We start from the raw sequence: 27,105 nt of genomic DNA, 5'->3' as shown, positions 1-27,105 counted from the left end.
AATTAGAAACACACAATTATATTTTGAGTGAGGACTTGACTTGAAGAAAAAATATCCCTTGTAGTATTTTGTATGAACAGAGAATAATCTTGGTCTCCCCAAACCAAAAAACCCTTTGATACTGTTCTGCTTCTGAGACAGAATATAAATCTCTTAGCATACAGTCTTGAAATATTGGGGGGGGGGACTTTTTTTTGAGGATGATCGTTTTTGGCTTCTTAAATTTTAAATCCATTTTTTTTTTCAGATGTTCTTACCATTTCAGTAAAGAAGCCTGTCTCAAAACTGGCATACTCCTATCTGCTTGGGCAGAGTCCGACTAGGGTTCCAATCATAGATTCACTCTGTATTCAAGCTTTATAGGTGTGTCAGAACCACAAGGAACCTTGGAGAATATCTAATCCAACCACCCCCATTTGATGAAGGAGAGAAGTGAGGCCTAGAAATATCCAATAACTTGTTTAAGGTCATTCAGTTATTGGCAGAACTGGACCTTGAACCCAGGTCTCCTGTTTGCTAGTACAGTATTCATTGCACTCTCTTACTGCGTGACCTTGACCAAGTCACTTAACTACTTGTTTAGAAAGGAAACCACAGTGCAGTGGGAGAAGTGCTGATTTGGGAGTCAGAGGACCTGGGTTCAGATCCTGCCTCTGACACTGTCAGTATGATACCGGAGCAAGTCACCTCATCTGCCTGGTCCTCAGTTTCCTTTCTTGTAAAATGAGGGGGTTGGACTTCAGGGGCCAGTTAGTACCTTTCAATTCCATATCTATGATCCTATGTAGTAAGAAGGAGAAAAGGGAATTTTAGAAATATTACTAAAGCATGTTCAAGTTCATTAAAACCCAAGAAACTAGAGAAGATGTCAATTAGGAAAAAAAAACAACAGTATAGCATAAATGGCGTGGGAGTTACCTGAATGCCACAAGTCATTATTTCATATTCAGAAGAGCTTAGGGGGTGGGGTGGGGGAGCAGCGCACAGGGTGCTGCCAGGAAGCAAGGAGAGAAACTGAGAGGTCTGTCTAAAAATCATAAGTCTGAGACTGGCATTCTTAATATAATTTAGTATCCTGTGAGAAATATTGAAACTGTTTTCAGCAAGAATAGAGTTGTTGAGGAAAAATTGAACAACAGTTAGAAAGAAATTTTGTTGCTTTACGAATCCCTGAAGTTTAGAAAGGATATGGGGGAAAACTCTCAACAGTCAGGGGCTAAGTCATATGATATTAGGGGCAAAAGAGAATTATATTGGTAGTCAAGAAAAGAGGAGCTTTATTGGGAAATATGAATGAAATGCCTTTCATGGAATAGTTGAAAGAAATAAGATACATTCCTGATACAGACCTTAATGTGAAATTGAGTTGAGTCTAGGAGATGGAGGAAGAGTTTTAATTATAAGGAAAAGGTCTTAATTAAATAAACAATTGGTCAGTGAACTTGACCATGAAAGGAGATTGGTTTAAATCCCCATCCTTACTGATAAAAACTCTGGAACAGGTAAAGGAAAGCATTAGTGAAACAAAGGGCATGAATGGTTCAGGAAATGACACTGGATTATCCAAATGAGATTTCCTAGTGACCATATTTGCATTCAAGATGCAGGAACAAGAGGTTGAAGAAAGTCAATCTTAATGAAATAAAACATGCCTGAACTATCATACATAACTAAAGATACCAGAGGTCTTTGGGCCCATGGTTTGTTTTTGTTTTTGTTTTTGTAATGAAGAAAATAAACAGTTTTAAATTACCACTCATGTAAAATATAGCAAAATAGGGTTCAATTCACTTTAACAGAAATGTGATTGGTTTAAGCAGGAAAAGTAATTTTGTTAAAGCCTAGTGCTATGGTAGGGGTTTTTAATTATATCATTCTCACTAAGTACTTGAGAGGCAAGGTTTCCATGTGGTTCTCCCCCCCCCCCTTTTTTTTTTCAGAGAACGGAAGCTAGTACACAGAAGTAAAAATGACCTAGGGTTCACTAGTGTCTGAGATGAGAGGGACACTCTGGACCCCACCTCTGCGTTTCCAGGATGACTGTAATGCATTTGGTTTTGCCTTTTGTCCTAAAAGTAATAACCACATGTAAACTACCCATCTTTCTTGACAGATATGTACTTCAGTGGGATCAGTTCCATTCCCATAGCAGACTTCAGCAACAGATTAATTAGTGCTGATGGTTGGTTGCATCCTTTCAGAAAACACCCAGGAACCATTTGGCTCCTTTCGTAAAATGTCGATTTCATTTGCCCCACATGGCCAGCAAATAGAAGCAGTGGAAGGCAGATTTACAGAGACAAAGATTATTTCATTATGCTGTTTACTTAGCAGAGATATCAGCATTAAACATTCCAGTTAGAAATGGGTTCTTTAGGAGGTCCTCAGAAGATCTTGGTTGATTACATTTCTGCTTCATTATCAGTAGGTTGTTTGCTTTTCATTTTAAAGACCCTCCTCAGGGTCTCTCTCTCCTCCAGCTCTGATTGATCTCAGAAAGTAAGACTTTCCAGTTAGCTGGTAACTGATAACCAGAAACCCCTCCTAAAATTGAATTACAACTTGGACATAATCCTACAGAAACCCGACTCTGCTCATTGTTTTGTGGGCAGTCCCATAGTACTTGAGATAAAATGGACTGATTTGAGGTTCTTCGTGTGCAAGCTGGGTGATGATTAGGCATTCCCTCCTGTAATTACTGAATACAATGGACTAACCAAATTTAAGGAGAGAAAATGAATTTAAGGGAAATTCTTAGGGTAATTTTTAATTCACATTTGAATTTTGAACACCCATGGCTCCCTGAGCAGATTTTTGATGTCCCATAGCTTAAAAAGCCATAATCTTCTCTTCAGTGGTTACTGGTTAGGGGTTAGGCGCCTTCAAAATCCATTGTTCCCTTCCTGTCCAGAATAGGATAGGGAAAGGACTAGAGGCAGGGAAACTTCCTCTACCAAATGCATCTTTGAAGTTTATAATTTTAGAGAGCTGCCTAGATAACTGAGAAGGTAAATGACTCACCCAGGGTCATACAGCCAGTACATGTCAAAGGCAGAGTTTGGACCCTGGTCTTCCTGGTTTTGAGATCAGCTCTTTATCCACTAAACCTGGCTGCCTCTTTTCTCCTTTATTATTATTTGTAACAGCTAGGTGACTCAGTGGATAGAACTCTGGGCCTGGAATCAGGAAGATCTAAGTACAAATCCAGCCTCATGGGCTAGCTTTGTGACCCTGGGCAAGCCACTTACCTGCTGTTTGCCTCAGTTTCCTCATCTGTAAATAGAATAATGATAGTACCTACCTCCCACAGTTGTTGTGAGAACCCAATGAGATGATAATGTAAAGCACTTAGTCAGTACAAGTGTGTCATTGTTGTTGTTATTATTATGCAGTGGATTTATCTGTGTAGGCCAAATGTAACCTCTTGGTCAGTCTCAGACGCCTCTTACTATTGGTGAGAGATTTCCTTATTGGGAGGAAAGAGAACCAGTAGCTCTTAACGATGCAAGGGGAAATCTAGTCCACAAGCATGCAACAGAAGCAGTTAACTGGCACAGCAAATAGAGCCTTGGAGCACCTGGAGTCCCGCAGATCCAGATTCACCTTCTGTCTCAGACCCTTGCTTGCTGTTGATCCTAGACAACTTAAAGCCTCTGTTTCCTCAACTGTAAAATGGGAATGCTAATAGCACCCATCTCCCAGGGTTGTCATGAGGATCAAATGAGGTGTTTGTAAAGCACCTAGCGCGGGGCCTGTCACACAGGAGGTCTTAATAAAATGCCTTTTTCCTTCCTTGTTCAATGCCTAACACATACCAGGTACTTGGCTAAGCTGTGGAGATACAGTGAAAGGCAAAAGCAGTCCCTGCTTTTTCTGCTTCTATGTTAGGGAGGGAATAGGAGTGGATCTTAATCAAAGGACCTTGAGCCTGTGGAGCTGAGCTCAGCTAATCTTCCTTTTGTATTGTGCTCTTAATGCTAGTGTTTATTCAAGTAATACCTCCTCCTTTGCCCAGCTTAACACCCCTGAGGTGGTGCTGCTTGGGTATTATTCACACTTACTAATGAGTAACTCCTTGGGTTCTTTCTTAGACTGGAGAATGAAACAAGTTTATTCTCTAACCCCATGGCGAATTCGCTATAGGCAGGTAATGCCAGTCTTATGAATGACAGACCCTGAGCAAAGGAGGAAAGCTCATGGCCTTCCTAAAATAGCCTCCTCCCATGCCCAGCCCATAGACTTTTACACACGTGCTGAACCAGAAGTTTGGGCACCTACACCAAAAATATAGACATGAACTGTTGGAGTTACCAGAGCAGAATAATGTAATATAGAAGCCCAGATAAAAGGTAAGGCTAAACTTCAGGCCACCTTTTAGCTTTCTTTTAAGAATAGGCCTGATGTGGGGAGGCTAGGTGGCGCAGTGAATAGAGCACCTGTCCTGGAGTCAGGAGGACCTGAGTTCAAATCCGGCCTCAGACACTTACACACACACACACACACACACACACACACACACAGCCATGTGACCTTGGGCAAGTCACTTAACCCCAATTGCCCTCCAAAAAGAAAAAGAAAGAATAGGCCTGATGAGGTAAGAAAGGAAAAGGTATATTGAGAAGTTAATTTGAAGAAGCATATCAAAACCTTAATCTCCTATATTAATGAGATAAAAGATAAATAATAAGCAACACCACATAGGCCAGGAGGTACAAATTAAGTTTGTGGAATGGTGCAATCAAGAACCTACTAGAAGATAAAAATGGGGAGAATTAAAAGATGAGGAGACAGAAAAGGGCTAGGGGGATCACTTGGGCGGATGAGAGAGATAAGGGAATCCAGTGGTATGGGAAACTCTCAGATCAAAAAACCCCCAGTACCCTTTCTGCAACATAGAGTCTTAGAGAAGGACTCAGAGCACTTAGCATTGAAGTGATTTGGCCAAGGCCACACTGCCAGTGAAAGTCTGAGGAAGGGCTTGATCTCAGGCTTTCCTAGCCCCAAAACCAGCTCCTCAGTCACTAAGCCAACATGTCTTATTATAAGGACAAACCAGACTAAATGAGCTCTTTGAACATTCTCCTTAAATTGTGTTTGAGTCATCCAACTACAGATGTAAGATTTCTGGAACTGTTAACATCATGGGGAGGGGAAGGGTACTCATTGTTTCTTGGAGGGGGAAGAGTGGGGAAAGAGGAGCCCAACATTTTATAGAGATAAATGTTAAGTCTTATGTTTGTTTTTTTTTTAAATCAACCTCACAAATATAAGATGGGGAACACATGGCAATACAGTAGCCCACCTAGAAAAGAATCTTACTATGAATTATCATATTAGATAGCAGGGAAAAAAAAACCTTAATATATTAAGCTGTATTAAAAGAGGCAGTCTCCATACTAGAGAGGGCAGCACTCCTGTGGTCCCTTGCCCTAGCCAGACCAATCTGGAGGACTTCACTCAGTTTCACCCACCAGTTAGGTCCAGATTAGAAGAAAGCAGCCATAATGGTGAAGGCCTTTGAGGATCAATCCAAAGGGATTCCCCTGAAGAAGGGAAGTCTTCTATGGCAGCAGATTTAGGGGTGACATACTAGCTGTCTTCACAAACCATGTGGAACAATAGAGAGGCTACTGGACTTGGGGTCAGGAAGACCTGAGATCAGATTCCATCTCAGAAACTTACCAGCTGGTGGACCCTGAGCACATCACCCGACCTCTGTCTGCCCCAGTTTTCTCCTCTGAAAAATGAGGATAATAAACGTGCCTTACCTCCCAGGGTCAGGTGATATTTACAAGACACTTTGCAAACTCTAAAATGCTTTATAAAGGCTAGATGTTGTTGTTATTCAAGTAGTTGAAGACAGTTGTGATGGTCGTGAATTATATTGACTAGTGTTTAGCCCAGAATCAAAACTAGAGGCAATGGATTGAAGGCAAACTGAAGCTAGCTGCAGTAACAGCCGTCCTCCTGAAACCACACAAAAGTGGAATGGGCTCCCATGGGACAGAGCGCTCCTGCTTCCTGGAAGTTTTCTAGCTGTCACTTGTGTAAGACGTTAAGAGAGGATTCTTGTTCAGGTGCACTTTGGACAAAATAGCTGCTAAGATCCCTTACCATTTGGAGCTTCTGTGAGTATTGCAAGGCATGGGACTTTATTTCTTGGCATTTATATAATTTTTAGTATTTTGGAGTAGAAAAAAAGAACCTTACTCAAGGAATATCTGCTAGGCAAAAATGGTGGAATAATTTTGGACAGTAAACACTTTCTTCTATTTGGCAAAATCAGCAGTGTTCCAGAAGAGGAAATTGTATTTTCAGTAGTTAGATCATTTACTGCAACCCCTTCCCTGTTCCCATATTCAAGTTCATGCTGACTGCAAATGAAAGCTTTGAGAGTCCTTTGTATCTTTTGGTTAACTGGAGTTGGTCATTCAAGGGTGTTCACTAGGCAGCCCTCTGATGTTGATATTTCTGAAGCAGAGGCTGATGGAAGATCCCACCTGGAGAAAGAACATGGGAAATATGCTTTGTTGAAACTTCTTCCCTGTGGTCTCCCGAACATATGCAATGAAGAATGTTTTTAATGTCTCTAGGGTATTTTGTGTCTAATGATATTTGGAAGCATATATATGCAGCATGGGGAAATGCCCACATACTAGAAATTGGCCTCAGTGCTTTTTTTCTGAGAAAAGTATACTTGAGTGACTGTTGTTATTGTTCAGTCCTTTCAGTTCTGTCCCCACTCTTCCTGAAAACACCCAGGTATTTTCCTGGCAAAGATACTTAGAGTGGTTTGCCATTTCCTTCTCCAGCTCATTTTATAGATGAGGAAGGTGATGCAACAAGGTTAAGAGACTTGCCCAAGATCACACAGCTAGTTAAGTGTTGGAGACTGTATTTGAACTCAGGAAGATGAGTCTTCCTCAACTCTAGGCCCACTGCTTTATCCACTGCGCCACCTAAGTTACATACAGAACATGCACATATACTTGTGATGGTGTCTTCTCAGAATTAATTATAAGCAGTCTTTAGACCTCACAGCAATGCCAGGACCAGATAGGACATTTTGCTACAACATACAGAATTGGTATTATTATGGGACTTGAATTATTTGTATTGGTTATAAAAATGGGCTGGTTCAGAAAAAATGTAGTTGAATTCTGAAATCACATCAAGATAAATGCTTATCTTTTGATAAAGCAAATCACTCTGGGTTTCAGAGTCACAGAGCCAGGTTCTGACTTCCTTCCAACTTGAAAACCTTTACCCATAGACTCACCCCTTAGCCCCTGAGCCCTTTGAGCAAGCAGGGTAATAAGCCCCTTGTTTCTAATCTTTACAATATGAAATGGATGCTACTGGCAATGTTCATTCTGCTCTCAGTCCTTTGAGGCCTGGGAAGGAAAGACAAACATATTTGGGCTCTAAAATTCTGTGAAATTTGAGATATTCACCAGCCTTGAGATCAAAAGTCAACCAGAAGAAACCCCATAAGCAAAGAAGCTATTCTCTTTACTTTTATTTAAAAAAAAAAAATACAGCAGTTCTCTACCCCCAGTTTAGGAATACAAATAGACTGTCTTTCTGCATCTAAGAGCTAGACTAGTCTTTCTTCCTCAATGCACAGAATAGGTATTATCATCTAATTTTACAGTTTTATGTTTCATTTTCACAATTCATAATTTGCCTTTTTTAATCACTTGTGAGGAGCAAAGGCTAGGTAGGATAAGAATTTGGACGCTAGCTTACTCTAAAAAATTACAATATCAATAATTCTAGTCGAGGGAAAGAGACTTTTCTCTTTATATTCTTCTATGTCCCCACCCCTTTCCTTTCTTTGCAGTAGACCTTACTGAAGTGAGCCTTTCTACCCTCTACCTCTTAGAGGGGGAAGAGATTCAGCTGAGCCTACCAGGGCAAACCTGGAGAATAGAGGAGATGCTTCTTGGGGAACAGGAACATGTCTCCCCTGGAAATTTTTAAGAAAATTGTTGCCAGAAATTGTGTAAGTGCTATGTAGAGCAAAGGAAATGGACTAGATGACCCCTCAAAGCCTCTCATTTTGCTGTTTATGACTCGTGAATGAATCCAAATCTGTGCAACTCTGTGGATTTATTTCATAGGTGCAAAACTTCCCTCTCATGGATTCTTGATTGAAACTGAGGGTCAAAAGATTTCGAGCTGGAGGTGAAGTGGGAGCTAGATCTCCTGGTCAAACCCTCTCATTTTGTAGATAGGAAAGCTAAGGTTCAGAAAAATTGTGACTTTTCAAAAGTAATGAATAGTAAAGGTGAAATTTGAATCTAGCTCTTCTAACTCCAAATTCATTGCTCTTTCTCTTATGCCATAAGAAGATTAATGACTTGCCTGAGTCTACCCATGGGCCTAAGCCAGCTATTGAGTGAGACACCACATGAGTCTACCATATGTTACAGATGTGGTTCTTGAATGGCTGTTAAATTAGAATTAATGCAGAATAACTAATACTAGTCAATGTTGAGGGGTCCAGATGTATGATTTTCTCATTGTATATAACTTGCAGTGAAGAAATTCCCTTTACCAACCTAGATTAGCAACTGTTGTACAATTTATAGACTTAGAGGGTTGCTATACTGGTCTTATAGTTGAGAAATTAAGTGATTGATCCAGTCCCAAGCCACTATTTCAGGGGTGGGATTTGGACCCAGGTTTTTCTCACTCCTAAAATGGGATCTTCTGTCCACTATGCTGGGCTGCCTCTCATTACTAGGCAATAGAGTGTTGAATTATTTAAAAGGTAGTATAGTGTAGAAACAAGAAAAGTGGTCTGGGATACAAAGACCCAGGTTCCAATACTCCATCTCCTTTTATATTCCTGCCTAACCTTCACCTCTCTGGTCCTGTTGCTAAATCTCCTCCAAAAACTGATTCTATGAATGCCTTTAGTCTATTTACAAGCTCAGTGGGGATTATATATTTTTAAGTTAAAAAGCCAGTGCTATGGATTCTCAAAAATTCTCTGGAGTTTTTCCAGTGCCAACACTGACATTACTAACCTACAAATAGCCACCCTACAGGCCCTCTTCCCATATAGAAAGTTTGAGAGTTCATTGATTAAAATCACTTTCTTTTGAAGGAATGTAACTTTCTCAAAAAAGGATGGTGCAAGCATATTTGCTAGAGAAGCCTTTGGAGATTTAACCCAGGTGCCTGACAGTAAGAAACAAAGGGATGAGTTAAGAAAAAAAAAAAAAAGCGGGTGCAGGATTATGGAAAGTGAAATTGTAGCTCTGCCTACGAAGTTAATGGGAATCCATCACAAGTTAATGACCAAGAAAGCAAAGCTGAAATGCTTAAGTGTCCATCCTGTGACAGTCGATCCAGCTCCAGGGAGGACGTCATCCTGGCTGCCTGTTCCTATCACCTAAACATGACTTCTGTGGCAGCTCTGCAGAGAGGGACTTTTAAGACCCAGCAATGCAGCACCAGTGAGTGAAAGAAAGCTAGGGTGTCTGTGCTGGGAAAGAGTCCTGGGGCAGTGAGAAGAGAAGTCGTTAAGACCTGTGTGTATTTTATGTTTACTCTGCATTCAGACAGGGGAAGGTATGGGCGGGCAGGCGTGGTGCCCACAAATCATCCTGCCAGAGGGCTTTTTTTTTTTTTTTAACAACTCTGAGTAGGATTTGACTGCCCATATTGCATTACTTCATATGGGATGATGGGAAAACAAATAATTTCAAATATTTGTGGTGCTGTTACTAGACTCTGGAATTTTTCAGGAACATAAATAGGGGCGTCTGCTTGAGGGGAGTAAAAATGATGAGAACAGCAAAAGGCATCGTCTGTTCTGCTCCAGGGCTAGGCTGAGCTTTAGACACCAGACATCCTGGACATTTGCTGCTTGCAAACAGTGGCTGAAACAGCCTGATTTCATGAAGTCTGTCCGTACTCATGTACATATGAATGACAACATCCAGACACATCTGGGTATGTCCGTGTGATAAGATGTTCCTGGATTTATAAGGAATTCTCTCCCAGCTTAGCGCTACCCATGATTCCCAGGGAGCCACTGCCTGAAGCTCACACCTGCACCCACCTTAAGCTCCTCCTCTCGGTGAGCCCTGATCTTGCCATCAGCCTGTCAGTGAGCTCCACTAGGACCCAGAGGTCAGGCTCTGCCAAGCACCTTGAATCCTCATTAACGTTAATTAGTGCTCAGTAGGTTAATTGGTGGTGAAGCTCATCTTTTTTTAATTACTTGAACAAATGAGCCCGAGGGACATTGTGGCCAGCTTTGAATTATTCTCTTTGTTTGGATGCTTCTCATTTGAATTTGTAAAGACAGATGTTTGTTGTCCAGACCTAAGGCCTGTTTGTTTTGGTGGGGGAGGGGAGGGAAGAAGACAAAAGGGATTGGGGAGGAAAGAGGGACCTTAATGAAACTAGAAAAATGAATTTTTCCCCCTTAAAATCCTTACCCTCACAGAAAATATCAATAAAATATAAATTCACCTTTGATTTGAATTCTCTTAAGTTTAACTAGAAAAGGTAGAAGTAGTTTGCCTTTAGGAAAGACAGTATTCAAAAAATCATAGTGGATTTTTTTTTTTTAGCAAAAAATAAATATAGCCCTATTAGGTCATTTAGCCCATTTTCTTGCCTATGCATATTCAATGCACTGTCTCATTTAATTTTCAGTGCCTCCAATGATGAAACTTTTACCACTTCCCTCGGGAGTTTCCCCCATGGTTCAGAAATATGCCGTTATGTTTGACTTAACTTTTCCTTTGCTCAATTCTATCACATTAATTGGTTATAATAAAAATAATACTAGCAATAATTGTTAGCATGTATGCAGTATCTACTGTGTTCCAGGCATTGTGCTAAGTACTTTCACAGATATTTTCTCATTTGATCCTCACAACAACCCAGAAGGGTAGGGGCTACATTATCCCCATTTTACAGATGAGGAAACTGAGGCAAACAGGTTAAGTGACTTTCCCAAGGTCACACAGTTATACGTATAGATGGCCAGATTTAAACTCAGGTCTTCCTGACTCGAGGCCCAGGGCTTTATCCATCCCAACACCTCTTCTTTATACCTTATCCAAGTGATAATCATAAAAAAGAACACTAGATTTCAGCTCAGAAGACCTGGAATCCAGTTCCTGCTCCAGAAATGTTGACCAAGGAACAAGTCCCTTTAGCTCCTGAACCTCCCAAGTTCCCCATCTCTAAAACGGCAGCAGATTATACTTTAGTCATTGGGAGGAAAATGTTTTCCAAACTACAACATAGTATGTAGAAGTAAACTAGCATTATTCTGTAATGTTCTCTGGCATTTGTGTCATGCAGCACCTTCTCACTTTCTCCTACAATAAAGAACTCATAATATATAGTCACAGCTTCTCAGTAGTCCACAGCAAGACTTGGGCCTCTTTTGTGTCTCAGATAGATGTAAACCCATGTCCTCCAATGCATTTTTCACCATTGGCCCCTCTGCCTCCCTTTGCATTGAAGTCTCCAAGGAGCAAACTATGTTTATTTGACAGGAAAATATTGTCAGGTCCTTCATAGGTTTTCTCTACTTCTCTTCCAACCTCTGGAGATGTTGGCGCATAAACTGCAATTATGACATTTTGTTTGTTGTCATTGCTGTTCAGTCATGTCCAACTCTGTGATCCAAGTTGAGGTTTTCTTGGCAGAGATATTGGAGTGGTTTGTCATTCCCTTCTTATTTTACAGATGAGGAAACTGAGGCAAACAGGGTGAAGTGACTTGCCCAGGGTCACACAGCTAGTAAGTGTCTGGGATCAGATTTGAATCCAGCCCCAACTCTATTCACTAGCCGCCCAATTATTATCATAGTTGTCTTTTTCCTTGTGCTCCTCACAAGTACTGCAAAATGAGATGGCCAAAGATCTAAGGAATTCAATGTTTTTATTTCCTTTAAACCCAAGGTAACATCAGTTCTCCCAGTTCCTTTGTTTGCCTCTCCTAGGAGAACCCCGGAACCACATTGCCATTTTGCTGCATTTTCCTTTTGTCTTCTAGTTTCTTTCATCAGAAGAATATCAATATTGATAGACTTCAGTTGTTGCAACAGCATATCAGTTCATGAGTCACTGGACAAAGATCCCCTAATAGAAGATGTATAGTTGAATTAATGTTTGTTGATAATCTACAAAAAAGATGAGACTCTTGGCAAGCATTTATTAAGCTCTTACTGTGTTCTAGGTACCGTGATAATCCCTGGGAATACAAAGATAAAAGCAAAGCAGTTTCTGCCCTTGAGGAACTCTCCTCCTAATATAGGAGATAGCATCCACATACACAGAGAGTGAAAGAGAGAGAGAGAGAGAGAGAGAGAGATACATATATATGAGACATAAATCAAATACAGGATATTTACATCAGCTGGACTGCGCAAGGATGCAGAATTCAAGACCAGCCATTTTCTTGAAGTTTGGTATTGTCAGAAGGTATAGAGATGGTTTTCATCATCTCTAATTGAGTTCATGGTTGGTTCCTCTAGCCTGGAGCTAGGCTTCATTATGAACTGGCCCTGCATCTCCTAGGAGATACCTGTTCCATGAAGGACTCCGAGAGGTCTGAAGGGCATGTGGAGCCCTTTAATCCCTGTATCAGGAGGACAATTTCTCATTAGTAGCTCATTTTAATTCCATAAAGATATTTGTGTCCAATAAATGAATGTGGAGCTTCTTCTCTGGCAGAATTCACCCACAGCTGGCGGTGTCATTTATCCCTGATATTGGTGGTGCCATAACAATGGACACAATTCCTGGTGTCCTTAGAAAATATTTTTAGGTTAATGCCCTTTGGGTGGTCCTTCTTCTCTTGATCAGTGCATCTCTGGAGGAAAAAAAGCCATCTTTCTTTTTGTCATGGAGGACTGAATGTGGCCACAGAATTCACAATGGGCCAGCCTAACAGGAATGACTTCATGATGGGAAAGTCCCTTCCTCTTCTTCCATACAGTTTGTTTTTCACTTATCAGTTTTACTTTGGTTTTATTTTTAAGATTATTATACTTTATCTTGACCACAACAAGCAAATCATTGAATAGGAAGACATGTCATTCCTACCAGAACAGGCCTCTTTTGATTTCTATGTGACTATCAATTAGCAGGATCCTTCTGGAACTCATGAAGGACATATGAAATGTGCATGGGTCTAAGTTGGCAGATAGATTCTACTTACTACTAGGCTGTTTCTGCAAGGCTTTTGTCAAGGAGAAGGATCTCTCATCTGTAAAATGGCCATGATAGTAATACCTTCACAAAGTTATAGGGACCAAGTAAGATAGTGTGGACAAAGTGTTCTGCAGGCATACCTACATGGGAGCAGTCATTATGTCAAAGTTGGGATTCTTGTTCACATGTAGATTGGACCAGAAGACCTGTGAGATGCCTCCCAATTTTGACATTTTGTGACATTCATTCATGCAGTGAGAGCCAGGGAGGACAGGAGGGCAGCCTGAGTGCAACGCCTTGACAAGAGGAAAGCTTGTGCCATGTTGGGCAGATCCTTGGTGGAAGGCCTTTGATGAGAATTTCACAGGATGAGAAGGAATAAATGGGCTGGGATGGACACAGATTAAGTCCCCACACTGATTCAAGCACAGATCCAGTGAAGTTTGGAGAAAATCCCATTCACGTCCTTAGGAGTGTGGTTTTAAGCATTTAAGGACTCCTTCCTGCTGTGCCCCAACCTAAGAGAGCTTAAACCCTCATTGTACAGTACTGTATACCACAGGTACTATATATAACGCTAAGTTCCCATCATCTCCTAAGGCTGAGGCTTCTTTCTCTTCACTGAAAGCAGTTCTCCCCTATCTATAGCTGAGGCTACAGTCTTATATTCATTTCTACACTCCCCCTCCCAAATAAGGTGCAGGTTATTCTTTCTCACCAACATAGGAAGAGAAGCTGTCAGCCCCGGGAAGAAGGGAAGGAATGACATCATGCTTATGCCCTCCCGTAGGATCACAGATTTAGAACAGGAAGGAGCCTTAGAGGTTATAGAGTCCAACCCCCTCATTTTAAAGATGAAGAAAAGTGAGGCATGAGAAGCTCAGTGACCTGCACAGAGCCATGAAGCTCATAAATGCCAAAAGCAGGATTTGAATTCAGGTCCTCCTGATTCCCAAGTCCAGCACCTTCTCCACAAGGTCCCTCTGCCCTTCCTCTTGCACCTTCATCACTTGCTGGAGATACTATCTCACTGGTACAACCACACCACCTTCTTGTAGAGCAGCATCACACTGACTGTCTCGGGGCCATCACTACCAGTTTTTTTGAACGTCTCCTTCCCTTGAGAGTCTCAGGTTATTTCCAAAGTTGTCTGTTACAATGGGAGGTTTTCTACTGTCACCCCTGCCTACCTCCATAGCATCTCATCTGTGGGACACTCACTCCTTCCCAGATGTCATAATCACTCTTCTTTATAATCTTATGACTAGGCCTGACCTTTTTGCAGCCTCCCAGGCTCACAGCACCATGGCGTCCTCATTTGAGATGAGCCGCACCACCTCATTCTAAGACTCATGAGGCAATGGTTTCCATATTCACTGGGGCTGTCATTCACATTCTACCTTGCCTGCTCAGCTAATGAGGTCAGAAACAGTACTGCCTGTAATAGATGGATTCTCCCTTGGGTAATGTGCCTCCAGGAGAGATGTATTTGAGTTTCTTTCCACCTTCCCCTCTTAAATACAATAGTTAGATAGCATTTATTAGCACCAATTCAAAAGGGAAAAACAGTACAGTTTTTGGAAACCAGTAGAAAAGGAATTCATGGAAACCAGCTGGGCTGAAAAGCTTGGAGGGGGGAGAGTTATTGGTTTCCTTTAACCCAGAAAAAGGCCATATGGTACTGCTTTTCAATAGCAGCCATCCTTAGAAGTCTTTTCTAGAAGGCTATCTTGGGGGGAAGTAAGTGACAAGACAGCATGGTCCCTTGGGGTTAGCCTTCTATTCCTTTATGACCTACCTTCCTACCAGGCATCACCTCCTTCTGCTCACCTACACCCCAACTGATTGTTTAAGTTGCAATCCTGACTATTAGGTCAAAAGGATGTCTCATTGTTTTACTATGTGCGTTTCAACTTTCTTTTTCAAATCCATCCATAGCAAGAACCTGTCTTGTGTGGCTATCCCTGGAGACTTGTTCTCAGTCCTCTGGCACATTACTTCCTATACCAGCCTTTCTTAATTTGCAGATGCACATATCTACCAACTCTTGCATCCTTGGATATGTTCTTAAGAACTTCCACTTTCTCCCTCATATGCTTTGCCTAAATATATCATTGAGGCAACTTCTTGAAAAAAAAATGTCTCTTTTTCTAACTTCCCTCTTGCTTCTTAGGGAAGGATACAATAAACAGAGGCCAAGTATGATCAAAGTGTGGGAAAGAGGAAAATTTTATTTCCCCAACTTCTAAAGGTGGGGTGTAAGCTTAATACATGCTCTGCACTTCACGGTATAGTGGGGAAAGAGTAATGACTCTGGAGCCATAGGACTTGGGTTCAAATCCCACCATTAATATTTATTATCTGTGTGACTTTGAGCAAGATTCTTAGCCTCCCTGGGCCTCAGCATCCTCTCGTAAACAGAGGGAATTGAACTAGATGGACTCTGATTTCCCTTCCAGCTCTATATCTATAATTCTAAAGGGTAGAATAATGGGCCATATCTAATTAGATAAATGTAATAGCAATAAGTATAAAGTACTACAATTCAATTAAAAAAAATTAACTGCCTACGTATAGAATGGGAAAAGAAGTGGCTAGACAGTGGTTCATCTGACAAAGACTTGTAAATTTTAATGTTGTGTAAGTTCCATTAAAGTCAACAACAATGTAATATAGCAGGTAAGAAGCTAATGAAAAATATCTTGGGCTGTATTAACCAAAGCATCCAGAAAAGGGATGTGACCTCCTGTAACCCCACCCTAGTGAGACCATATTCGGAGCATCATGGTCTCTCCTGGGCACTCAGTTTTAAGGACATTGACAAACTCAAGTACATCCAACAGAAGATGACCAGGCTTGTGGGGGTACATGAAACCATATCACACAAGTATCTTTTGAAGGAACTAACAGTGTCTGGTTTAGAGAAATGGGGTGGGGGGGGAACAACACTACCAACTTCCTGACCAGTAGAGGTGTTCAAATGAATGGGGAGGCAGAGGGAGTTTCCCATCCCTAAAAGTCTTCCATTGAAGGCTATATGACACATATCAGAAATACTTTAGAAAGAGTTCCTCTGCAGGTGTCAACCTTGGTAGGCGACTTCTGGGATCTGTCTTGGCTCTGAAATGATGAATGTCACTTGTTCAGAGGTAAAGGGTTTCTAACTCTCATGAATTCAACTCTATGACCTCTGGGGTTCCTTCAGACTGACACACATGAAACAATCAGCAATAGATACAAAACAATAGGGCAGTGAGTTCTAAATAAGGAGAAATTCCAAGGAAGAGAGAATATCAGTGAGGACTGGAAATTTCAGAGAAGGCTTTATGGAGTTGGTGGTAACTGAGCTCGGCTCTGCAGAGAGGATGAGTACAATTTGGATAGGTCAAAGGGTGGTGGGAGAAACATGAGGGAAGGAAAAGGGATTGGAAGAAACATAATTGTTCATGTGACAGTGAGATGACTAGCTTGACTAGGTCCAAGGTTGTGACTGGGGGAGCAGTAGAAATGAATGTGAAGGGTGGAGTGGCTTTTGGAGAGCTTTGTAAGACAGACAGACTAATTTAGGTTCATTATAATAGGAATACAAGATGATTGATGTTTTTTAAGCCTGGGAGCCACATGATGAAAGGTAGGTTTATTGGAGGAGATGAGTGTTAAACCAGGTTTTGAAAGAAGGGTAGAATATTCATCTGTGGGTTGGCAGAGAATCCTTGGTAAATAATAGAAGCTACATGACACAGTGGATAGAGCACAGGAATTGGATCAGGAAGACCCAAGTCCAAATTCAACCAGATGCTTTCAGGCTGTGTAACCCTTACACCTCAAGTCACTTAACTTCTGCTTGCCTCCGTTTCCTCACCTATAAAATGGGGATAATAGTACCTCCCTCCCAGGGTTGTTGTGAGGATAAAATGAGGTCTTTACAAAGCCCTTTGCAAGCTTTAAAGTGATATAAAGGCTAACTATAGTCAACAAATGTTGGTTGACTCACAAGGTGCTATCCTCTGCAACAAGGGAGATAAATAAGATATAGTTCCTGACTGCAAAGGGTTTAAAATGTAGCAAATCACTAATTACTATTTATTAGAATAGTACTTATAGAAGCTTCATTTAATACATTAAGTTACAGATAGAGTTCCTGCTGGGTTTTTTGTCTGCTTTCTTACTACTCCAATAATTATGCATAGCCACTATGCTAGACATTCCCCAGTGTAGGCCCCTCCTTTTTCCTGGCTACTAAAGGATCCAGTAAGGATCCACAGAACCACTGTGGAATCTCATTCCCTGGAGGGCTTGGAAAACAGAATGGTTCCTCTTTGCCTGGGGTTCCTTAGATGTTCTAGTCCTGCTTGAAAGTAAGGAGATGTCATTCTAAATGACTTCTCACAGAACCCTTTACAAACCATGATTCGCAGACCCTATCAGTTATTTGAGAAGTGCAGGTGGTGTTTCTTTAAAAAATAAAAAAATAAGTCTGAGCTCCAGTTGCTGCTTCAGCTGTGATTCCTATCAGAGAAGAATGGCTCCTGAGCAAAAATCCCCAAGTCCAGTTGCAGTTATTCCCATCATGCTCAGCAGATTTGCTCACTGTGAGTTATGCATTTGTGACTTCCTAAGGGCAGCTTGCTAACAGAAGTTACTCTGTTTCCTCTTCTGTAAAAGGTAGGTTGGATTGCAATGACCCTGTAGTTCCCTCCCAGTTCAGAATCTGTAATGCCACCAAAACACTCATATATCACCTTCCTTCTATAATGATAACACTAATTTTTGAGAATGAAAGCACCTTGCTACCTCTAAGCCATCTTAGAACCAGAAATGAAATAGGGTATTGTACAAGAATGCTGAGTTTAGCACCTAGTTAGCAAGAATAAAATCTTTTTTTTTTTACAGAAGTTACGAGAAGGACTAGGCAACTAGGTGGTGAAATGGATAGACTTGGAGTCAGGAAGACATGAGTTCAAATCCAACATTAGACTCTTAGTAGCTTTGTGACCCTGGGCAAACCACTTCACCCCTATTTGCCTCAATAGGGTTAATTATTTCCCTCAAAAGAAATGGAAAGCTTTTTCTCTTCATGGCTGGGCTAAGGCAAGCTCTTTCTATGAACAACTTTTCTAACTGGCTGTAATATGCTACTGTCTGTCTCCCTCCCACTGGGCAGGAGCCTGAGCTCTCTCCTTTTTTCTGCCCCCTCCCCCTCCTGAAATGTGCAGGGTATCCTCCTAAGCTTCATTCTATCCGTGTCCATATCAGCAGGATTTGTCTTACTGCTTGCCTCAAATGCCACCATTGCTGGTTGCATCTCAGTCTGTAACAGACCTTTTGGTAGGAAAACATCTTCTCTGGCTGAATTTTAGCATTATTGCTGAGAGGAGCACCAAAGGTCATCACTGGGCAATTTAACGTTTCTTGAATATTTGTAATGCTGTTGGATCCCAGCACACCAACAGAGAAAGCGTACACACAGAAGCCACTCACATCCCCTCTGGAGAGGCAATCACGGACAGACCGAATGACTCTGTCACCACTCAGGTACATTGACATGAATGTCCTTCAGACACGTGATGCTTATTTGTACAAAATCAACTTCTACCTTCATAGAACACGAGGAATTCCCAGTTTCAGTGGGTGATTCATAATGGGAACCCCTGGACAAATTATGCCTATTGATAACAGAGGAAATGGGAAAAGCCTCTGCCTCTGGACACCTCCAGTATGGTGGTTTACACACTTTGAGAGCCTTCCTGATATTCTGTGAAACATAAGCTCCTTGAGACCAGGGACTGTTTCATTTTGTCTTTGTATCACCAACAGTTAGTACATATAGTACACAGTGTGAATGCTTGTCGACTTTAAAATGTTTTATTGATGCTCTCTATAAGTCATTTCTAAACCCCTTTTCCTTCAGATTAAACCCCTGTGAAGCAAAAATATACAATACGGTCACTCTATCCAAGAGTATATACAATATTCTGCCCTGGTAGTCCCTGACATCTATGCCAAGAAGGAGGAGATATGTTATGTCATGATCAAGTCTGCAAGACCATCATTGGATTTTTCAGTTACTTAGAGTTTGGAATCGTTTTAATGATCTTCTCCTTTACATCGTTGTAGTCATATGTATTATTCTCATGGCTCTGCTTATATACTATTAATGTGTTTCTCCAAATAACTCATATTCATTCTTTGCTGCAGAATAATATTCTATTATAATCCTATACCATCATTTTTGCAGCCAATCAGCTCCCCAGTCAATAGCATTTTGGTGGCTCACTGGGTAGAGCACTAGGCCTAGAGTCAAAAAGTTCTGAGTTCAAATCAAGCCTCTAATACTTACCATGTTTCCCCAATAATAAGACACTGTCTTATTAAATTTTTGGAAAGAAAAACACCAGAGGGCTTATTTTCAGGGGAGGGCTTATGTTGTCCTGCCTCAGCTCTCCTCCGCGGCACTGCTCTCAATGGCGCCAGCAAGAAAATCACTGGGGAAGAACAGGATGACGCGCTCACTGCTGCAGCTCTGATTGGATGCAGCTCGGAGCGCAGTGTGCGTTTCACGGGGGGGGAGGGGGGACGGTGCATACAGAGGGTACTGTAATGTAGCGTGTAGAGCAGGGGATCACCTTCACTACAGTAGCAATCTCAATAGGGCTTATTTTCGGGGGAGGGCTTATTTTAGAGGAATCTTACACAATAAGGGGAGGGCTTATTTTCAGGATAGGTCTTATTATCGGGGAAACACGGTACTACCTGTGACCTTTGGCAAGTCACTTAACCTCTGTTTGCCTCAATTTCCTCAGGTATAAAACAGGGATAATAACGGCACCAATAATGCCCCAGGGTTGTTGTGAGGCTCAAATGACCTAATGGTTGTAAAAGTGCTTAGCATAGTACCTGGCACATATTAGGTTCTGTATAAATGCTAATTATCATAATAGGCACCCATTTTGTTCCCAGTTCCTTGTTTGCTCTATTTTGGCATCTATTGAACCTTTGTTCTTGTATTTGACTTGCTTGGGATGTATGCCCAGCAGTGGGATCACTGGTCAAAAGGTACAGACGGTTTACTTGCTTTTCTTCCATAACTCTAAATTGAAATATTTAAGAACCTTTTCCAAAACGTGAAAACAAAAGCTTCCCCCCACCCCAAACCACAGTTACTTAAAAAGTCCTTAGGGAAGGGTGTATGTAAGATATGCTGAGCCTTGGGAAAAATCCTAAATTTGTGCAGTTTCATTCTGATGCTTGATCTCCAAGCCCGTGGCACTTTCCAAGTGTGGGCATGAGGGAGAAAGAACAATGCCAACTGTTCAGAGAAACCAACTTAAGAGGCATTTGTATGAAGAAAAACAGGGCTAAGGAGTCTGTCAGATCACTCTCTGCCTGAGAGTAAATGAAATTTTCATGATGCCACACTGCAGGGAGGAGTTTCTGCGGGTAAGGGCTCTGGGGACCTGAGCTGTCATGGTGGGGGGCAGGGATGGAAAGGTGCACACGAGGGGCCCCTGTTCCTCTTCTCTCCCTCTTCTCCTAGGAAAGTCAAAGTTAGCCTTTGATTACCAGCCCAATAAGACTAGCAGGACCTTGAGGGGTGGCAGGGCAGGATCCGGCATGACTCTTACATTTAGGAAGGCTCCACATGCCTCTTGTGAACGATGCAGCCTCGAGTATAGACAAGAAGTCACAAGGCTGCCTTGCCTCCTTGGGATCTGTCCTGTGTTCTTTGAATGGAGCTGAGCCATTCATGCTGGGTCAGGCAGGGAAGGTGACAGGCACTTCATAAAACTTTCCATTTCCTGAAACCAGAAAGCTTTGGAAGCTGCTGGTGGCTGCACAAGGGCAGCCTGGGGACAGGCGAGCTTGAACATGCTTACTCCTCATTTATCTGAGGGTCACTGTGGTCTGGGGCAGGTGCTCAGCAGGGTCCACCGAGATTAATTTGGCCAGTTGAAGAAAGGGAAAAAAACATTTGAGAGAAAAGCCAGAGTGATGGCATAGAGAAAGCATTTCGCCTCATCAACCTTCCAACATTTTGCCTGGCTCCGCTAAGCCCAGGCTTCCTTTTAATTGGTGATGAATTAAACATCGTGATCTTATCAAAGACAACTACAAAATAGTCTGTTCTGGTTACCTATGTGCAGTGCACACCTCATTGCCTGATCATGGGAGGGAAGGTAAAATCCCAAAGCCAGACAGAATCTGAGCCACTCTTTAAGAGAAAGGAAGGAAGGGAAGGGAAGGAAGGGGTAAAAAAAGACTCTGACCCAGGAACCACAGCTGTGATCTTGCAGACCTGGTGATTGGGATCCCTAGCCTTAAGAGAAGGACTGAGGCAGTCCAGAATCCCCAGAGATTGACTGAAGACATACTCCCCACAAGGCTAGAGAGGAATGGACCTTTTGTATATGAGTTACAAGGCTCTTTGCCCCTCGAGGCCTGAAAATTTGGTCTGGGGCCCTTCTGCCTTGCAAGTGAGGGCCTGCAGAAAGCCTTCACCAACCCTCCCAGACTTTGAGAATTAAGGATTGGGGACGGTGTGCCTAGCCCAGTTACAAGAAGGCTTGCTGGACTTGGAGTCAGGAAAACCTGGATTTGAATCCTGTCTCTGATATGCTAATATCAGACCTTCCCTGAACTTCCATTTCCTCATCTTAAAAATGAGGCACCTACTTCAACAGAGCTATTGTGAGGCTGAAATGAGATCATGTCCCACAAAGCAACTTAAAAGCACCATATAAATGTGAGCTGTTGTTACTAATGACATCCTAAAAGGAAGAAGACAAACCTCATTTGATTACAGGGCTGTTTCAAAGCTTTTTTGTTTTTTAAAGAAGCAAGTTAGTAACAGGAAGCATCTTGGAACATGGCTCTTATGTTGGTCCAAAGTCAGGACACCCCTAAAGGGGTTGTTTTCAAAAATGATGATGATGATGATGATGACTCATATCTTTGTGATTTAGACAAAAACTCACTTCGATTTCAGGTGTTATGGATCTGAACACAAGGATTGAGTTCTTTAGAAAGAAATTTATCTTGATTAGGCATGGGAAAAATTGGGCCTTTCAAAAGACAAGCAATGAGGAGGCTTGAACTGTGCCATTTATGAATGCGGTGTTCATAAAGGCAAACTCCAGGTGGCAATGGCAGCTTTAAAGATAGGGAGCAAAGAAATGCATCCTCCCTCTTCTCAAAGGTGTCCTGAGAAGGGGTACGAAAAGGGCGTTTGTAGTACCCACCAATGAAGTGGAAGGGGAAGCCCAGTGCTGTGTGTCAGGCTGCTTTTTAAAGACCACCACATGTCCTAACAGACTTCGTGGCATGATAATATCTGTTATAAATAGGGGGATAACTTAAGAAACAGGGCATTTTTCTTGATGGGGGGAAGCTTTTCTTCCTTCCTCCCCACTGTCTGTTTTACTTTACAACCTGAAGTTATTCAGCTAGTACCTCTGAGATGTACTCAAAGGAGCTGGAGACTGACCCATGTTTAATTTCCTTACAGCTTGAATGAGCGAGATCACTTGTTAAAGAGGCTGGGCAGAAAAACTCCTCCAAGTCTCTTCCGTTCTAATTCCATCCAGCAAGGTGTATCACGTAAGTAACTGACTGAAAGCCAAGCAGGTAAAGAGAGAGGGGAGGCTTAATGAAGAGTGTAGGTAGCGCTAATAGGGAAAGAGGACTGAGCTGCCAACCCAGAGACATAAATTTGGAAGTGGAATTAGTGTATATGGCCTCAGGCAAGAATAGCTTGAATGTAGGTAATTCCCTGGGACCCAATCAAATGCCTGAATGACAAAATCCTCATATTTAAAATCCTGATGTTTTCAAGATCCCTCTCTCAGGGTCCCAAAAGGATTTTTTTTAAGCTAAAATACTTTGTTTTGAATTCTTTTTTTTCTCCTTAAAGAAAATGTATAAACTCTGGTTTATATAAATATAACAACACTCTTATGATGGTCCATAACTTTACTAAGTTGTTTAATCTGGGCCCCATTCCTTTCCCCAGTGAGCACTCTCCCCCAAATCCCCTGTTACAATTTCACACCTTTTTGCTGCTGACTCTCCTGGCAGAGATGCCTAACCTTGGTAGGGGCACACACAGAATTGGCCATGTCATTGATCCTTTGAAGGGGGGCCCTCTGCCAGCATAGCCCCTTGGCCTCTGCTAACGAGCTTTAGGCAGACCTGCCAGAGCCTGGTAGATGGAGAATTCTTATGTAAGAGAATGGTTGGAGAACTGAAGGTTTATCAGAGTCTGAGGTGTGGACTACCTCCAACTTTTAAAGAGAGGCCTGGAAACCCACAGGAATGTACCCAAAGAACCAATCTAGAGGTTTTCGGAAATCTTGGCAAATGTGAACAAACCAAGTAGCCTGTTGTATAGACCATTTGTAGTTAAAGGACTTTCAAAGTTGTTCTGTCCATGCTCTCTAGCATGGGCACTTCTTAGTCAGCCCTCTTAAAGTCAAATGACCTTTGCTATTTGCATGCCTGACTTTTTCTCTCCCTCCCTGACCTACTCCTGCCTTCTCCCTCGATTTCCCTGTTCATCTCCCCCACTTCCCTTGTTCTCCCTCTCCCTCCTCTGGCTCCCTCCTTGTCCCTCTGTTTCCTCTCTGCCTTCCTCTCTCCCCTCCTCCACTGCTGCCTTCCCCTCCATCTTTTGACTTCTCCCCCTCCCTAGGGAGGTTGAGGAGGAAGTAGCTGGCAGAAGAAGGAGGTGAAAATGAATCGGTAAAATCGTTGTAAAAATACATCATTGTGTACATAGCACAGACATTGAAAGGATTTGTGTTAACAATCTGAGCTGAATTATGTGTGCTAAGATTCCAAAGTGCTTTGCAAACCAAAAGAAGAATTTTTTTTCAAACCTTCCCCTCCCCCTCCATAAATGAATAAAAGCTCAAATGGTCACCAGGAACACATACAGGGTCATACATAACTTAGTTATTCCCATGAAATAAGTCAGTGCTTTTAGGGAAGAAACCCCATTTCCTAAACATTAATGACTGCAACACATTTGCTGACTCTGGGGAATGTGAAGGAATATACCGAAGGCAATCCAGGAAGCATACTAAACACAAAGTCCCAAAATGTAAAAGTGACTCTTAATTATAATAATGATAATAGCTAGCATTTATATAGTATTTCAAGATTTTAAAAGTGCTTTACATGTTACCTCGTTTGATCCTCACAACAACCCTGAGAGGTAGTGCTATATTATTATCTCCACTTTACAGGTGAGGAAACTGAGGCTGAGAGAGGTTATGACTTGCCCAAAGTCCCATAGCCGAGAATTATCTGAGGCAGGATTTGAAATCCATGGCCAGGGATACCTAACTGCATCTGCAAAATCTAGAAAGAAAGAAAAAAAGGAAGGGAGAAAGGGAGGGAAGGGAGGGAGGGAAGAAGGAAGGAAGGAATTGCCATAACCAGCTCAGACTTCAGCAACCATCACCCTGATCAGTCAGTAGCCATCAACACTGAGGCAAGTCCTTCCACCAGCCAAAAGATAATGACTTGCTGAAGGTTCGGGTGAGGGTTTGTATTTTTTAGCAATAAAATATTTTTAAACTTTAAAAAAAATCTTATTTTATTTTAATAATTCACAACTCAATGGAGAACTGGATATTTTTTTAATTTTAGAAACAGAAATGGTTATCTAGTGGTTAGCTTTACTGGAAAAAGAGGCATGAAACAGCTTCTCTTCCTCATAAAAGCCATAAATAGTTTAATATAATAAAAATTTACCGGCCTGGGAGTCAGAAACCCTGGGTTCTAATACTGCCTCTAATTCTTATCCTTCTCTGTGTGATTTGGGGGAAGTTGTTTGAAAACATCCCTGAGTCTTTGTTTCCACATCAACAAAAAGAGAGGGTTGGATTAGCAAAGCATTAGGGTCCCTTTCAGCTCTAACATTCTGAGATTAATCCCTTCAGCCTGTCTGTGCCTTAGTTTACCTTGTAGTATTGGGGTAAACTATCATTGCAGAATACTGTGGATTCCTAGAACAAGAGACACAGAAAAGCTGTTTATTGCAGCTTGACCATTATGACCACCTCCTTTCTTCAGTGACAGAAATCTGTTGCCTTTATTAAGATTTCACCAAAACCCAGTTGGATGGCATTTAGACTAAGTTGATGAAAAAAAAAATGGCATGATTGATTTCTGGGCCTCATTGCATGTCCCTTCTAGATGGAGGTGAAAATAGCTTGGAAATTTCCCATCTTTCCCTTCCCTACCCCCTTGTTTCTGGTCGTGGCTGGATATTTAGGAGGTATCTGCATAGGGAAAGAGAAAGAAAGCTAGCTCCACTGACTGTATTCTCCAGGTCCACATCATTACTTTCAGACTGTCGTGGGTTCTTGCAAGATTTATGAAAGTGGGAAATTTAAAAAAAGAGGAAGAGAAGGTTTCCAGTGAGCTGAAGCATTTGGATGCAAACAGCAATTAAAAGTTCATTAGCCAGAGTTCTTAATGCAAGCATCATGCATCTTTGTCATGCTGATGTTCAGGGGACTGGGCAGGAAATCCTCGGCTATTAGGTTGCTTTGTCTACCTGTTCTCCCACAGCTGGTCTGATTCCTACCTGGAGTTCATGTAGGAAACTATGACCTATATTCTCAATAGTTTCTTGTGAAGACATTGCCTCCCTTTCCTCCTGAAGAGATGAGTGGCCAGCCCCATCTAAGCAGACCTGCTTAGACAAAAGACGAAAGACCTGGCTCACAGCCCTCTGGGAACACCAGCATCTTACCTTACGAGAAGCTGGTGGTGAAAGAGGTTGGCTGCCTGTTTACTGCTTTTCTAAGGCGCTGACCTCTCTAGCCTTTGTCTGCCCAGTGGCATGGACATGTTTGGTAGGAAGGAAAAACTCTTGATTATGGCCACACACCTGATCCTTGCACTTCTTCCCATGACTGCATGACTGAGCAATACCCTTGGAATGCCTGTGGGAAGCTAATGCTGGGCCCTCACAGGAAGGGCCCCACAGATTCTCAGGCAAAGGAAACCCATTGCACACTCAGGTCTTCCAGAGCTATGTCTGGAAGTGCCACACATAGGATGGGAATTTGATATTACTTCTTTCCTGGGCCTGGGCCCAGGATTCTGGGTGCACCTCCCAGAAGAGGAAGACAGTTGATCCTTTCATTGAAACTAGACAGTATAATGTGCTAACACAAAGTCATAGGACCATAGGTTTGGAGCTGTTAGTAAATCAAGGAGTCTTCTACAGATGAGGCCCAGAAAGGCAAAATTACTTATTTAGGATCAACAACTAATAAATAAGATTGCCAATCATAGGATCTTGAACTGGAAAGGGACCTTAGAAGTCATATAGGCCAACCCCTTATTTTACAGATGAGGAAACTAAAGTACAGAACTTACCAAGGTCACACAGGCCTCATGACTCCAAATATAGAGTTCTTTCCTCTGTCCCCCATATTGCTTCTACACAAAAAGGATTGATTCTGTCAAGTCAGTGTTCATTTTTATGCCCATCCAAGTTTTTCTGATGAAAATACTCTTTTCTTTTTTTTTAATAATTAAAAAAGGACAGCTGCCCTTCCATCGTTGGTTGATTTTTTGCATAGCCACCTTTCTTTGGCCACAGGCAGTGAGGACTCTTGGCTCAGAAGACTGAGGCTTAGGAAATCTGCCACTGTCAGGTCAAGTCATTTATTACTCTCCTCTTACACTGACAGATATATAGGATTTACTCATTCACACACATATACCCCTTTAAAATTTTGCAAAGGAAATGTGCAATTTATTTTCCTGGCATAGTTCCTTCCTTTTCTCTCTCCCACTTCCTACCCCTCCCCACCTCTATAAACAACACACACACACACACACACACACACACACACACACACACACACACACACACACACACACACACACACAC

General features: G+C 41.9%; 1 protein-coding gene across 1 annotated transcript in view; it reads left to right on the top strand.

Moving 5' to 3' along the window:
• The window catches only part of ATP8A2 (ATPase phospholipid transporting 8A2), a 784,050-nt gene that overhangs the window by 747,772 nt on the left and 9,173 nt on the right, over positions 1 to 27,105 (top strand). The window contains 1 exon segment of the mRNA XM_069080803.1: positions 22,699 to 22,790. Coding sequence (XP_068936904.1) covers positions 22,699 to 22,790 — 92 coding nt within the window.

Source organism: Petaurus breviceps, unplaced genomic scaffold (genome assembly GCF_028583685.1).
Source record: "Petaurus breviceps papuanus isolate PSGF00001 unplaced genomic scaffold, PetGlider_PUasm1.0 91133, whole genome shotgun sequence".
Lineage (NCBI taxonomy): Eukaryota > Metazoa > Chordata > Mammalia > Diprotodontia > Petauridae > Petaurus > Petaurus breviceps.
This window is presented reverse-complemented; position numbering and strand designations above follow the sequence as displayed.